At 41.9% G+C, this 16,193-nt stretch overlaps 2 protein-coding genes across 4 annotated transcripts in view; both read left to right on the top strand.

Moving 5' to 3' along the window:
* POLR3A (RNA polymerase III subunit A) overlaps nt 1-16,193 on the top strand; it is a 614,347-nt gene that overhangs the window by 237,032 nt on the left and 361,122 nt on the right. The window lies entirely within an intron of this gene.
* DLG5 (discs large MAGUK scaffold protein 5) overlaps nt 13,211-16,193 on the top strand; it is a 159,790-nt gene continuing 156,807 nt past the window's right edge. For all 3 annotated transcript variants that reach the window (XM_075217086.1, XM_075217087.1, XM_075217085.1), the window contains exon 1: nt 13,211-14,086. In XM_075217086.1, the coding sequence (XP_075073187.1) occupies nt 13,786-14,086 (301 nt within the window). In that variant the 5' untranslated portion in view covers nt 13,211-13,785. The remainder of the gene's footprint in view (nt 14,087-16,193) is intronic.

Below are 16,193 nucleotides of genomic sequence, written 5' to 3'. Positions count from 1 at the left end.
TATTATTAATTCTGTTTTTGAAAGATTGAGTTTAAGTTGGTGAAAGGACATCCAAGAAGAAATGGCAGAAAGACAGTCAGTAATGCGAGACAACACAGATGGTGAGAGATCAGGAGAGGATAGATAAATTTGTGTATCATCCGCATAGAGATGATACTGAAATCCAAAGGAGCGTATTAGATTTCCAAGAGAAGTGGTATAGATAGAGTATAGCAGAGGACCTAGGACTGAGCCTTGTGGTACTCTAACTGATAGAGGAAGCAGAGCAGAGGTGGATGCAGAGAAATTAACACTGAGTCATTAGTTCAGTAGGATGAGAACAAGGATTCATTACCGTGGATGAGTGCACATGTAGCACCAATGTAAAGATCTCTACAGCTGAGTGCTTGTTTCCAACAGTAAAGGTTTCTGGTTGGGAGGGGATTTTCTTTTACATCGTTTAGGGGCAGTCATTCCCATAGATGGCAAGTTCAATGCTAATTGCTACTTAGTGGTACTGAGTGGCCATCTTTGCTCCATGTTGCAGCATTTATTTCCTGATGGGAGGAGTGTCCTTCAGAGTGACAATGTCTACAGAGCAATTGTGGTCAGCCAGTCAATTGATGAGCATCCATATGACATGGTCTTCTCTGAACAAAATTGGGCATTTATGGGATATTCCATAAAGATGCCTGAGACAGAGTTTTCCACTGCCATCATCCAGGCATCAGAATGGCGATGTATCCCTCCTACACAATTTCAGACATTGCTAGACTAACTGCCCCGGTGAATACAGGCTGGGTTGGCTGCACATGGTGGCCCAATAAATTTTAAAGTGACATATTGGGATTTACATTTTTTTCTGCTACTTGTAAATATCATGGACTAATATAGAGTATACTTTTTCACCACAGTGAACATCATAATAATATAGGCAGTGTTTGTATTCCACATGGTCTGAAAAAAAATCCATGTGGTCAAAATCCTGTAAACTTATTAAGTGCCACTAATAGAGTGGGTAGTTAATCACCCACACCTAAGTATATCATATATATACCTGCCTCTCCCAGCTTTTCTTGCTGGTCATTAATGTTCCAGATTGTTTATTTTTGTACTTTGGATTTCTGCCCTGCTTTCTCTGTTTCTGTGGATATCCATGCTTAGCCAGTTCCTGCTTCTTTGTACAGCATTAATCAATAACCTGTATCTTCTCCTGGAGATAACCTGACATTTGCATTACTCTGCTAATGTGCTGTACCTGAAAATCTGTTTATACTCTGACCCAGTCTGTGTATATTGCATCACCTGGATTGTTGTTTTCTCTGCAATAAACAGTTCAATGTTTTCATCATACGTCTGGCTCCCTGGCTATAATTTCAAGACCAAGTTTGTGGAACAGTTTTGTAACAGTTAATACATTTACTGTAAGGATACTGGGCTTATGCATCGCTCTTTTTGCCAACTCAGCCTAGCTTGTCTGCCAGAGGCAATCTTATGGGCCAGCTGATTGTACTCGGTACCTCTGTGAGTTTGGAATCACTTAGGGAAAACAACTGAAGAGATCCCAATGTACATTTATTTTAGATCAAAAATAGATGTATGTATATTTATAAATCACAAAGGAGTTCAATACAATTAGCAAAGCCAGGATTTTCACCGCACAGATAGCCTACTGCTCTACCCTACCCTAAAAGTGCTTTAATTAACATTTCATCTGGAGTGCTGTCTTAGTCACCGAACTAGGGATCAATGGTCCTCATGCTTTTTCCAGCTCCACAAAGTAGCAAAGACCATGGAGACTTTGGTATCCAAACAGGCATGATGAACTAAATTGATTATTTTTTGTTTTGCAGGGTGAATTTGGGTTTAGTGATATGAATAAAATATTAAACAAAACAAAAAACGACAAGGCAGGAGGTAGGTCTGACACCATGTACCATGGGACCTCCTTGCTGCTGAGGAGGGACAGATACATATACTTTAGGATCACTGCTTAAAAGATACTATTGGGAGATATTAACCCGACATTTGTGGTAAAATTTATATATCCCAGGGTAATAAACAAATCTATATGCCTCATGGCCTCAATTTGAGAGGTATTATTGGGACTACAATTCACGCTAATAACCCGGCATCTCTGATTGACGCCGTATACATCTGATCAGCACACTACAAGATTACTGATTTTTGGGATAAACGAACCTGACCTATGTGTGCCAATCTTATATATCCCAGGCTAAATAATCACATTTATATACCATAGGTGTTATGACTCGCCAGGCTCTCTGTCAGAGTTACTAGATAGATAGATAGTTAGAGATAGGTAGATAGAAGGTTAGTTATGGATAGGTAGGTAGTTTGGTAGGTATTAGATAGCCACTTGGGTGTTTAGATAGGTAGTTTAATGCTTAGATAGACTAGGTAGATTAGTTTAGGTAGATCAGATAGGCAGATAAATTAGCTAGATTAGATAGATCTTAGATAGGGTCAGTTAGGTCTGTTCTCTGTCAGAATCTGCCCTCATTCAGGCTGTCATTTCTATGTAATGCCTCACCTAGCCAGCCTGTTTCTCTGAGCTCACTCACCTGGCTCCTCATTATCACCTACAGCCCATTGGTCCTGCTCTCCTTAAATAGCCGGCTAATCCTCTGCAGGATTGCCGGTAATATGTTTACCATATTTTTCTGCTCCCTTGTGTTTTCTGTTACCTGTTCCTGTTGTTTCCTGCCGGCTTGTGGTATCCCTGTGTACCAGATCGTTTCCATTCCTGTCCACTCTTCATTGGATTTCCCTGTGTACCGACTCGGCTTTGCTTGGACTCTTCTCCTGTGTGGATTTCATGTGCATGGCTCTGGCATGACCTGTAGCTTCTCTGCTCATCCTACCTGCATTCGGAGACGCAGCCCGTTCAGCATCACTGCGCTCAGATTTTAACCATCTTCCTCTGGCTCCGGACTCAACCTTACCACAGGTACTTTTGACTCTTACATATATCACTGTGTGCTTGTAATTGTAGTTACCCCTGGCAACCACCTAAGAATTGTTTCCCCTAAATATCCGGACTCTAACTGGTACTGTGGGTTGCAGTTACCCCTGGCAACTGCCTACATTGTTTCATCATCTTTATCTATCACTGCAAGTTCCATTCCTTTCCGGACAAGCACCGGTACAGAGGTTGCTGTGTATCAGGGGACTTCTCTATTTATTCCAGCGGACATGAGTGATATATCAGTCTTGACACCATCCACTCGGTGTCTCTCCTGGCTCCCTCCTGCACTTCCTACTCTACGGCCTTGGTAACGCTATTCCTGGGTTCTCCCCAGCCAGTGCACATCTCACTACCCTCTGTCTGCAGCCAAGCCTGTCCCCACCACTCGGTGCAACAGTGGAACACCAGGGGGTAAATGTATCAAAATGCGGGTTCTTCAACACCCGCGTGTTCAGCCTCTTCCGCGATTAAATTTCAAGTGGCGCTGCATTGTAAAGGGTTAACTTCCCTTTACAATGCAGCGCCGCTTGAAATTTAATCGCGGAAGAGGCTGAACACGCGGGTGTTGAAGAACCCGCATATTGATACATTTACCCCCAGATGTTCAGAGCAGACTCCGGTTTTTGCTGTACTGGCTGAGGGGTTCCTAACAATAGGCTTAAGAATTAAGGAATATCATTGGGGCTGTAATCATTTTGACATTTATGATGGATTCTGTGTGTGTTTGATCGGTAGCTGGGTTTTGGGGCTGTTATTTATATTATCAACCCGGCACTTGTGATAGATCCTGTGTGTCTGATCGGCGGTCGGGCATTGCATGTCCCGTAAACTGTGGCCGGGAATCATGAACGGGGCCTGGGTATTAAACATCAATCATTAGATATTTGAGATGCTGATATTCATAATATTAAATATTAGATTACTTAGAAAATACTATAAGATCAGCTATGGGTATGAGTTACCACTGATTGAATAGACTCCTGATTTAAACACTTGCAATTTATGATCGATTTATGAGTTATCTTATTAACATACCCCATCAATATTTACGAGGGTATCTGTTAGGAACCCCTCTAGCCGATACTGCACAACCCGGAGTCTGCTCTGCCAGTCAGGTGTTCACTGGAGCCCCTAGTGGTGGGGACAGACTTGGCCGCAGACTAGCAGAGGGTCGTGAAGTGCGTACCGGCTAGGGAGAACCCAGGAAAGCGGAGTGAAGTCCAGGCAAGGGTCGAGGGCCGTCAGCAGACAGGGAATCCAATAAACAAGCCGAGGTCATGGGTCACGAGCAAACAGGAAGGTCGGAAAACACGCCAGAGGTTGGGGTCACAAGAAACACAGGGTCCAAATCCAGGCAAGGGGGTCGTACACGGGCAATCCAACAGAATATCCAAAGGACAGGAACAAGGGGCAGAGCAGGTCAGCAGACTGGTAACAGACGCTGTAACCGGCAGTGAGGCTGCAGACCGGACTGCCTTAATGTCACGGGCACTAGGAGTCTTTACCCAGGGATCACCAGGTGATAAGCTTACCAGTACAAAAGTGGAAGCTGCTCAAATCAATTTATAGGCCATAACAGGTGATGAAAGGGTGGGGTTATCCTGCAAGGAACATACACACAACATTTTTTCCCCCAGCACACTGCTATAGCCAGCAACAGATCTGCCATTTCTACTGTAGATAAAAATGCAAAAGTCTTTGTTGCACACATTTGCAAATGTATGTTTAAGCCATCCTGCCACGCCAAGGCGCTTTTGCATATAGGATGGTCCTACTCTAAACAATGAGAGTCCCTATATTTGGGCCATACATATGTGTTTTTAAATTGAGAGCTAACTTACCAAAGAGGTACCCCAGAAGCCTCCAAATAGCAATCCAATGTCAGCACTCCCCCTCAGCTACTGACACCAACATGCCTCTCAGACAAATACAAAAGTGGAAGCTGCTCAAATCAATTTATAGGCCATAACAGGTGCTGAAAGGGTGGGGTTATCCTGCAAGGAACATACACACAACATTTTTTCCCCCAGCACACTGCTATAGCCAGCAACAGATCTGCCATTTCTACTGTAGATAAAAATGCAAAAGTCTTTGTTGCACACATTTGCAAATGTATGTTTAAGCCATCCTGCCACGCCAAGGCGCTTTTGCATATAGGATGGTCCTACTCTAAACAATGAGAGTCCCTATATTTGGGCCATACATATGTGTTTTTAAATTGAGAGCTAACTTACCAAAGAGGTACCCCAGAAGCCTCCAAATAGCAATCCAATGTCAGCACTCCCCCTCAGCTACTGACACCAACATGCCTCTCAGACAAATACAAAAGTGGAAGCTGCTCAAATCAATTTATAGGCCATAACAGGTGCTGAAAGGGTGGGGTTATCCTGCAAGGAACATACACACAACATTTTTTCCCCAGCACACTGCTATAGCCAGCAACAGATCTGCCATTTCTACTGTAGATAAAAATGCAAAAGTCTTTGTTGCGTGGCAGGATGGCTTAAACATACATTTGCAAATGTGTGCAACAAAGACTTTTGCATTTTTATCTACAGTAGAAATGGCAGATCTGTTGCTGGCTATAGCAGTGTGCTGGGGGAAAAAATGTTGTGTGTATGTTCCTTGCAGGATAACCCCACCCTTTCAGCACCTGTTATGGCCTATAAATTGATTTGAGCAGCTTCCACTTTTGTATTTGTCTGAGAGGCATGTTGGTGTCAGTAGCTGAGGGGGAGTGCTGACATTGGATTGCTATTTGGAGGCTTCTGGGGTACCTCTTTGGTAAGTTAGCTCTCAATTTAAAAACACATATGTATGGCCCAAATATAGGGACTCTCATTGTTTAGAGTAGGACCATCCTATATGCAAAAGCGCCTTGGCGTGGCAGGATGGCTTAAACATACATTTGCAAATGTGTGCAACAAAGACTTTTGCATTTTTATCTACAGTAGAAATGGCAGATCTGTTGCTGGCTATAGCAGTGTGCTGGGGGAAAAAATGTTGTGTGTATGTTCCTTGCAGGATAACCCCACCCTTTCAGCACCTGTTATGGCCTATAAATTGATTTGAGCAGCTTCCACTTTTGTATTTGTCTGAGAGGCATGTTGGTGTCAGTAGCTGAGGGGGAGTGCTGACATTGGATTGCTATTTGGAGGCTTCTGGGGTACCTCTTTGGTAAGTTAGCTCTCAATTTAAAAACACATACGTATGGCCCAAATATAGGGACTCTCATTGTTTAGAGTAGGACCATCCTATATGCAAAAGCGCCTTGGCGTGGCAGGATGGCTTAAACATACATTTGCAAATGTGTGCAACAAAGACTTTTGCATTTTTATCTACAGTAGAAATGGCAGATCTGTTGCTGGCTATAGCAGTGTGCTGGGGGAAAAAATGTTGTGTGTATGTTCCTTGCAGGATAACCCCACCCTTTCAGCACCTGTTATGGCCTATAAATTGATTTGAGCAGCTTCCACTTTTGTATTTGTCTGAGAGGCATGTTGGTGTCAGTAGCTGAGGGGGAGTGCTGACATTGGATTGCTATTTGGAGGCTTCTGGGGTACCTCTTTGGTAAGTTAGCTCTCAATTTAAAAACACATATGTATGGCCCAAATATAGGGACTCTCATTGTTTAGAGTAGGACCATCCTATATGCAAAAGCACCTTGGCGTGGCAGGATGGCTTAAACATACATTTGCAAATGTGTGCAACAAAGACTTTTGCATTTTTATCTACAGTAGAAATGGCAGATCTGTTGCTGGCTATAGCAGTGTGCTGGGGGAAAAAATGTTGTGTGTATGTTCCTTGCAGGATAACCCCACCCTTTCAGCACCTGTTATGGCCTATAAATTGATTTGAGCAGCTTCCACTTTTGTATTTGTCTGAGAGGCATGTTGGTGTCAGTAGCTGAGGGGGAGTGCTGACATTGGATTGCTATTTGGAGGCTTCTGGGGTACCTCTTTGGTAAGTTCGCTCTCAATTTAAAAACACATATGTATGGCCCAAATATAGGGACTCTCATTGTTTAGAGTAGGACCATCCTATATGCAAAAGCGCCTTGGCGTGGCAGGATGGCTTAAACATACATTTGCAAATGTGTGCAACAAAGACTTTTGCATTTTTATCTACAGTAGAAATGGCAGATCTGTTGCTGGCTATAGCAGTGTGCTGGGGGAAAAAATGTTGTGTGTATGTTCCTTGCAGGATAACCCCACCCTTTCAGCACCTGTTATGGCCTATAAATTGATTTGAGCAGCTTCCACTTTTGTATTTGTCTGAGAGGCATGTTGGTGTCAGTAGCTGAGGGGGAGTGCTGACATTGGATTGCTATTTGGAGGCTTCTGGGGTACCTCTTTGGTAAGTTAGCTCTCAATTTAAAAACACATATGTATGGCCCAAATATAGGGACTCTCATTGTTTAGAGTAGGACCATCCTATATGCAAAAGCGCCTTGGCGTGGCAGGATGGCTTAAACATACATTTGCAAATGTGTGCAACAAAGACTTTTGCATTTTTATCTACAGTAGAAATGGCAGATCTGTTGCTGGCTATAGCAGTGTGCTGGGGGAAAAAATGTTGTGTGTATGTTCCTTGCAGGATAACCCCACCCTTTCAGCACCTGTTATGGCCTATAAATTGATTTGAGCAGCTTCCACTTTTGTATTTGTCTGAGAGGCATGTTGGTGTCAGTAGCTGAGGGGGAGTGCTGACATTGGATTGCTATTTGGAGGCTTCTGGGGTACCTCTTTGGTAAGTTAGCTCTCAATTTAAAAACACATATGTATGGCCCAAATATAGGGACTCTCATTGTTTAGAGTAGGACCATCCTATATGCAAAAGCGCCTTGGCGTGGCAGGATGGCTTAAACATACATTTGCAAATGTGTGCAACAAAGACTTTTGCATTTTTATCTACAGTAGAAATGGCAGATCTGTTGCTGGCTATAGCAGTGTGCTGGGGGAAAAAATGTTGTGTGTATGTTCCTGATAAGCTTACCAGAGCAGTATAGGTGGTAATATGGTACTCTGGTAGCGGGGTGATCACGGAACAGGAGACAGCAGATGATAGAGATGCTCGGGAAAGTCTATGACTAGCAGCACTGGTAATATATATGTAGTAATACACGAGGAACTGAATGGACAAAGGACACGTGAGGGTAGTCAGTGGTCTGCGGTAGCAAGTTGTACCACTGCTATAGTGAGGAGGAATGTCCAACAGAAACGAGGAGGTGATGAGAGTCAGCGGTCTGCGTTTAGCAAGTTGTACCGCTGTCTGGGTGAAGGAATGGGATCCAGGTGAAGGTATCCGGAAGTCAGTGGTCTGCGTTAGCAAGTTGTACCACTGCTATGTGAGAGGACACTGGAACAGGTGACACTGGAAACAGGAATCAGTGGTCTGCCTCTAGCAAGTTGTACCACTGAATATATATGTGAGGAGGAGCACGGGGAGAGACTGCAATACAGAGGATACACGGGCACCTTGAACTTGATCCACAATGACATGCACAATATAGTAATGACTGAACAGCACTGCAATAATACAAAGTCATAGAAACTATCCGGGCAAAAGATAACACAGTCAATGATGGCAAAAGTCTCAGCGGATAGTAAGCTCCAGAGGAGAACAACTCAGTCCAGCAAGATATGCAATACACCAGCACAGTCAATGAGAAGTATGCATACCTGGTTCAGGAGCAGGCTGTCAGACAGGAGTGCAGAGATACCTGAACGGCTGGAGGCCGGCAGGATGCGAAGTCCCTGGAGGGTGAAGCGGTAATCAAGTAGGTGCAGCGCACAGGTAGGTAGACCAGCAGGGGAACAAATACTCAGGAAGCAGTAGTATGTAGAACTGGACTCCTGGAGAACCCTGAAGAGTAGCGATGGTCTAGACGAGATGAAAGCAGTGAGGCGCAGATCCGATGCAGACTGGCGAGTAGAGACCAGCAGGAACACTGAGAAGCACGGAGAGCGGATCAGCTGCTGCAGACACGAGTAGAACTGAGGAGTAGCAGCCAGCAGGACTCTGCAGGTACACGGAGGTAGCGGATAGCAACCAGCAGGTGCAACCACGATGAAACACGGGAGAGTAGAGCTGAGCTGGAACTGTTGAGCACGGAGAGCAGCGGATAGGAATCAGTTGTAGCAGTCTCGAGGAAACACGGGAGAGTTGAGATGAGCTGAAGACGGTAGCGCACGGAGGCAGCAGATAGGAATCAGCTAACAGTCACGATGAAACACAGGAGAGTTGAAGTGGTCTGAAGACTGTAGTGCACGGAGGCAGCGGATAGGAATCAGCTAACAGTCACGATGAAACATAGCAGAGTTGAAGTGGTCTGAAGACTGTAGTGCACGGAGGCAGCGAATAGGAATCAGCTAACAGTCACGATGAAACACAGCAGAGTTGAAGTGGTCTGGAAACCACAGGAGTAGAAGTGGTCTGGAAACCACAGGAATCAGCAGCGCTGAATACACGAGGAAACACAGGAACACCTTCAGAGGCTCATGGGGAATGAGACTCCAAGATCAGGCAACGAGGTATGGACAGCAGGTGCTTTAAATAGGGAGTGTTGCCTGATCAGCCAATTAAGTTAAAGGAACAGGTACTGAAGGTTTTGAAAGAGCTGCGCATGCGCAGACCCTCAGGATGGTGGACGGCCACGGTTCCTAAACACACGGGAAGAAGCACTCACAGTCTGGTGAGTGACACTTAAATACCTTTGGCCACCAATCAGAGCCTAGCTCTGAATCACTCACAGCCCCCTGCATGATTAACTGCACCAAAACATTAATTAGCCCACAGACTAGAGCAAGGCTTGTTTAATCAAGCCACAGGTTTTTGAACTGCTGCGCATGCGCGCCCGGCTTCCTTCGCTGCTGGGACGCAGCGCAGAACACAAAGCTTCCGACCGTTGCCTTGGCAACGGTCGGCCAGGATCCGGAAGTGACGTCCCGGGCGTCAAGGTGACGGCCGGGACGCCAGTGGGCACAGTAAGCGAGCCGCGGCGGCTGTGAGTACCGCCGCGGCTTGTGACAGTATCTTAATATTATATATTAACTTATTCATGGGATCATACAGGAACTAATTTTTCTAATATAACGATACCCATAGACAACAATATTATTATATCTTTAAGAAGATTTAGATAGAGATATCCTGATTATATATAGATTCATCATACCCATCTCATGCCCCATCCCTACAATTCATTATACTAGGGATTAATCTATAATTTATTATATTCACATGTCCATATATCTGAGCCTGCTCCAGACTCCGAATTTTTAATATTTTGCTTTTTAACCAGTTATTTAATTTTAACGCATATCAATAAATTTTGTTCTTATGTGTGGTGTCAGTTTATTTTTCTATCCACTCTTTAGGCTTATATGAATTTATGAAGAGGTTCCTCATTTCGTCCGATTTAGAATTCATATTTTAGGTGCGTCTACCTTAAATTAGTACTTTTTCCCTTTTTTGTTTATTGTAACTATTTATTAGCTATTTCAATATTACCTTTGCTAATACTATCCTAAAACCAGCTGCATATACTCTTTATTTATTTGAATTTGATTCATAAAACATACCTAATATATTAAGATATTGGTGCCTTCTCAAAGAAATTTTCTTGTGCGGGAGATAATCTTATTGCTTTTGTATAAATAAAATATTGTCTGCAAAGGCTGCAAGCAAATAGTGGGGTCTATTCAAAGGTCCATTTATATTTGGGTTAGAGCTAAAGGGCACAAAGGACTCTAAAAACAGAATAAAAGTACTGAGATTAATCCTACTTCTAAAAGTGGTTACAAAAATACATCTTACTTGGGGACTCTCCTCAGCAGCAAGGAGGTCCCATTTTGCAACAGTAGTGCATGGTGTCAGACCTACCTCCTGCCTTGTCATTTTGTCACTCCTGAGTGAACAGGGTTATTACTTTTCAAAATCCCAGCACAAAAGGATTCTTAAGTAGTATCTATGAATACTACATTTTACAAGAGAAAGATGTTCAAAACTCAATCAGAGTTCACACCTCAATGATTATAGCCACATCCAGAATGCAGATATTGACGCCGCTGAAGTGTATTAGTTGTTATCAGCCACAACCTTTTATTAGGACTGTTAAGGAAGCAAGATTTGGACAGCAGAACCTTTGATCTGTGGTCCAGCTTTAGAAACAGATTTTTATAGCACTTTAGTTTAGTTTTTTCTCCTCAAAACTATTATATATTTTTTTGATATGGTTCATTGTTATATTGGCTGTTTTAGATGTTAAAGTATAGAAAAATTCTCACTGTAACTTTTTTTCCTTGACATAAAGCAAACATCAACAATCCCCCTTTAAGGACCCTTATGGGGTAGTGTTTGCTTCATTGCTCAGTTCTGCCCTAATTGGTTTGAAGGGCAGGTATAAAATATCTGTAGTTTATTGTTGCTAATAAAAAGAAAATTACATTGAGTACAGTGGCCAAAGAAATGACTCAAAAGGCCTCCATGTAAATAGTAGTACTAGAAGTTGGTGCTCCAGAAATCGGAATATATCTGTATATATGTCTCTTGAGACGTCCTTAAATATGGGCATTTGGGGCAGTTACTGATGAATCAAGGTTGAAAAAAGACAGAGCCATTCACGGATTATAAAGAATAAGTATAGCTTTCCTATCTTACTTGCTGGTGCTTGGTGGTTACCATTGTACTGGAAATGTGGTCTTCCATTACTGTAGCAGACGGTGGTAGCACACTAGCACAATTTTATTACTTCAGAACCATATTGGGCATACCATTAAGGAAGTGATTGCATTGAGTACCGCAGTATTGAACAATACCAGGACCTACCAGTTTAATGCGGAGTCACCTGTTTAAAGCTATGTACATATTTCCTGAAACAGCGAATTCACCTGTTCAGGCAGCACCATCTGCTTCACTAAATCAGAACTACTATGAAGCGGTGCTTGTTTCCCTGCTCGGATATGAGCAAGGAACAGCAATGATTAATACATCTGACTATACAATACATTGGCTTTCTTTAAAAGCCGTTCTGTCTAATGGTAAGGATCTTTGACTTTGCTGTGAGGCCCTATTTGTTTAGTTTACTCTGCTAGATTGGGGTCTCTATAAACATCTTTTTGTACTTATTGCTCTATATTTCATAAGATTTATAAATTCACATATACATGTACACACATGTTACAGATTTTAAATTGATCTTATTTTGCATTTCATGTTTTTTTTAGCAATAAAATATTCCACTTGGTCATTTTTAACCATCTTCTCTCATTAATTTAGTTTAAAACTAAAAGGCAGTAGTAACTGCAATGCAATAACAAACTGTTGTAGACCAAAAGGAGCAGAAGATGTCGAACACCTCCCACCTCCTTCTTTCCAGCCTGCCAAGGTAAGAAGTGGGATGGAGGATGGGCATTTCACCCAAAGAGGGGAAGTGGTGCCTTGGGATGCCCACAGATCTGCAGGTCCTGGCCTTATCAGGGGTTCAATGTGCCCAAATAGAACAGTAAACTGTGCTTTGACCTAACTTCACCAATGCGTGAGGGAGCAACAGAGCATTGGGCATTCAATACCATATATGAAAATAGTCAATTATGACTGGGCACAAAGGCAAGCACAATGGGTGCAAACAGGTCCTATACAAAGCTCACTGACTAACATCGCATTTAGGTGCAACATTTGTACTGATGCCAACAGCTAACAAAAAAAACTTTTTTTGTTAGTGCAAGTTAAGCAATATAATTAAATGTCTGATTTAGTACACAATTTGAGTTAGTAAACAAGTCCCACAATGTTTTCAAAATACCTAAGTACATTTTTAATATATAGACACTAAACTTATAATACATTTGCTAATTAAAAGTGCAAGAGAATATTGCATGTTTTGAATCATAGACAGAATCGATAACATCTTACTCAAAGTGCATTTACCAGCGTCGATGAAACATTGTCCACCTATTCACTACCCATTAACTAATCCATGCTTTACCTCTATTGTAAACTCTATTTGATTTTAGACTTTTTCGGATGCCCTATATTCAATGTCTTCTGACATAAAGTAGTAAATATGATTTAGCCGATGTATATTTATTTATCAAGGCTTCAGCTATACAATGGTCAAATACATAAAAAAGATCTGTCATAATACTTATCCAAAGATATCCACAGACAGAGAGAGACAGAGAGAGACAGAGAAGGGGAGGGACTGAAGGAAAAGAGGAGGAAGTTACAGAAAGACAGAGAGAGGAGGAGACACGGGAGGAAAGAGTAGAAAAAAATCCCACTCTTAAAGAGTCACATTGTTACTGTTATAGGTAAAAGAGAAAGATCTCAGGAGTTTTTAGAGCAGTAAATTAAGGGGGGGGGGGAAAGGGATAGAGCATTTTCAACAACGGAGAGTGAGAAAGGGAGACGGGAGTTCAGCTCAGCACTTCAGTCATGTAGCAGGAAACAGATCCTGATATATGCTGGGGGGAGGAGGAGGAGGGAGCGGAGAGCCTTCTTTTCCTCTTCTTGCAGTTGCTGACTAGAAACACTTTACAGGGAAGGAGGGAGAACAGCAATAAGAAGGTTTTGAGGTGAGGCACAGCATGCAGCCTTGTAGCTTTACCCAGCTGAGCAATATGGCTGCTGCTTGCAATCTGTGTGCAGGCAGAGGGTGCAGCAGGGCAGGCTTGTGTTCAGCTTCTATGCAGGCTGGAAACTGGAGGTTCCTGCTGGGCCTGTAACTCCCGAGGACTATTCGTAAAGACCACAGACTTGCAGGGGTGGGAGAGGGAGCTACTGAGAGTTAGTTGTTCTCAAGCTCCCTCTTGTTTATGATGGAGCCCAAACACAGGGAGTTACTGCAACAGTGTCACCAAAACCTGGTCGACTCTATTAGTGATGCAGACAGGTTGCTAAACCTCCTGGAGGAGTCTGGCACCCTCACCATCAGGGACAGACAGGAGCTGGACAGCAGTTGTCCTTCTGATCAGGACAAAGTGGACCTCTTGCTAAAGATGCTGCTTGTCAAGGAGAAGGACCACTTTCAAGACCTGCGTGTTGCTCTGGAGAAAACGGAACCCCATCTGTTATCCATCCTCTACTTGAATGGCTTGGGATCTGGAGACACTGCAGGTGAGCCACGGGGCATCTGCCTATGGGAATTGGGCAGGGAGGGGGGGTCTTGAGTTTGTAAAAATCCTTCTGTTGACAACTTTGGTTCAGAAACTGTGATAATATGGAACTGTAAACATTATTGATTCCACAGTTGCAGTACACTTAATCATTTAAATAACACTTTCTTAGAATCTAAAATATGTAATTCCACTACATTAAGTACATTACTAATGATATTTGTTCTTTATATTAGTCATGTAGAAATGTTTGCAGCTGCAGTTCATGAACCTCTCAGGAAGCTCAATGTTGATTTAATGAGTACTATATCGTCTTTTTTTTTTCTTGGTCAAAGTGTTAAAATAAATAAATTGAACTTTCAAGGAGCAGAGCTCCAAAGACTTGCATTGCTTTTCTGAGAGGTTCTGCAGCATCTGATTCAAGTATTCTAAAATTGTGGGTGACCTAATCCTCTTCCTGTAACTGATTTGTTGAAAGCAAGCTCTAACCTTACAGTTTCTGAGTCACTTTCAATATAACACTTACATTACTATTGTATTTATTTTAATTTGCATTAACTTTAATTGAATTTGATGAAAGTCACTGATCTGCAGAAGCACACTCTTATTGACATATTTTACACATACAAGTTTCTTTTGCAATTTGTATTATAGAAAACGAATCAAAGCACAATACATTCCTCCCTGTCATTTCTTCACCCACAAAGTATTGTATATATGTCTGCTGACACTTCTCTACCAGAATAAATCCTATAAAAGAAAGTCTTAAAAATAGTTTTGCTCCTGTCATCTGTAGCGTGTTTATTGCAATTGCTATTATTCATCAAATCTTGTACTATTTTGATCAATTATGTAAAATTCAACATAATGAGCAGGAGAACTAAAGAAACCTAATTGGTTATGCAGCTTATGAGGAAGGTAAAATACAAATAGTCAATAACTAGTTATTAAAGTACTCATCTAATCAATGGGTACAGTAAGAGAAGATGAACAGATGATATAGAAAATATTTAATATTTCTAGTAAAATCCACAATATTAGAGATTTATAATTCTCTGGGGAGTTTGTATGTTCTCCCTGTGTTTTCGTGGGTTTCCTCTGGGTGCTCTGGTTTCCTCCTACACTCGAAAAACGTAGTAGGTTAATTGTCTGCTATCAAATTGACCCTAGTCTGTCTGTCTGTGTGTATGTTAGGGAATTTAGACTATAAGCTCCAATGGGGCAGAAACTGATGTGAGTGAGTTCTCTGTGTACAGCGTTGCGGAATTAGTGGCGCTATATAAATAGCTTTTGATGATAATCACATAATTTGTTAAACTTCCAATTCAAGTTAAGTCTCACAAAATCACTTCCTAAAAATAACCTTTACAAATATCTTAAAGTACAGGTTACCGTATTGTTACATCCATTTGATATTTTGTAATGTAGTCAGTAAATTTCCTATGCAATATCTGTATAGGTTTTAATACACTTTCATACATGTATAGGGGCAGATTCAATTCTTACCTTTTTTAATATGGTAATTTTAACCCAGATTTTTACTTGCGGCCCTGAGAGGTGCGAGCAAAAATCAGCGTTAAAATGACCGTACTAATGGTAATACTGTGCAGGCTGCATTATTCCTGGAATAATAGGCCCAAATTGAATTGTCCCCATATGATCATACTACAAACTTAATACAATTCCCTTTTTGGAAACACACATTTCAAATCAAATTCACATTAGCTGAGTGACCTGTCTCTTTCAAAGGTAATCTTTTATGTATCTTGCAAACAAGTAAATGGACAGTTAAGAGACCACTAAAACCCAAAGCTCACCTATTCAGATATGAACCATAAAGGTAAAATGCATTGTTCCTTGCTAACCCGATATTCCACTGTAGCTCTTTAAAAGCTACAATCTTGAAAAATATTTTACATAGGTGCTTCTCTCTGAAGCTCTTTTTCCTGGGGCTCCTCCATTCCTCTTACAGACCGGACTGAATATCAGGGTGGGGTCTGTGAGCAGAAGGACCAATCACAAGCTTCAGTCAAGAGACTGTGTTTTGTGATTGGTGTTTTCATGAACACCCCCATCTGCTGCTATTTAAAATTTAGTTAGGTAACTAC

This window comes from Mixophyes fleayi, chromosome 6 (genome assembly GCF_038048845.1).
Source record: "Mixophyes fleayi isolate aMixFle1 chromosome 6, aMixFle1.hap1, whole genome shotgun sequence".
In the NCBI taxonomy this organism is placed as follows: domain Eukaryota; kingdom Metazoa; phylum Chordata; class Amphibia; order Anura; family Limnodynastidae; genus Mixophyes; species Mixophyes fleayi.
This window is presented reverse-complemented; position numbering and strand designations above follow the sequence as displayed.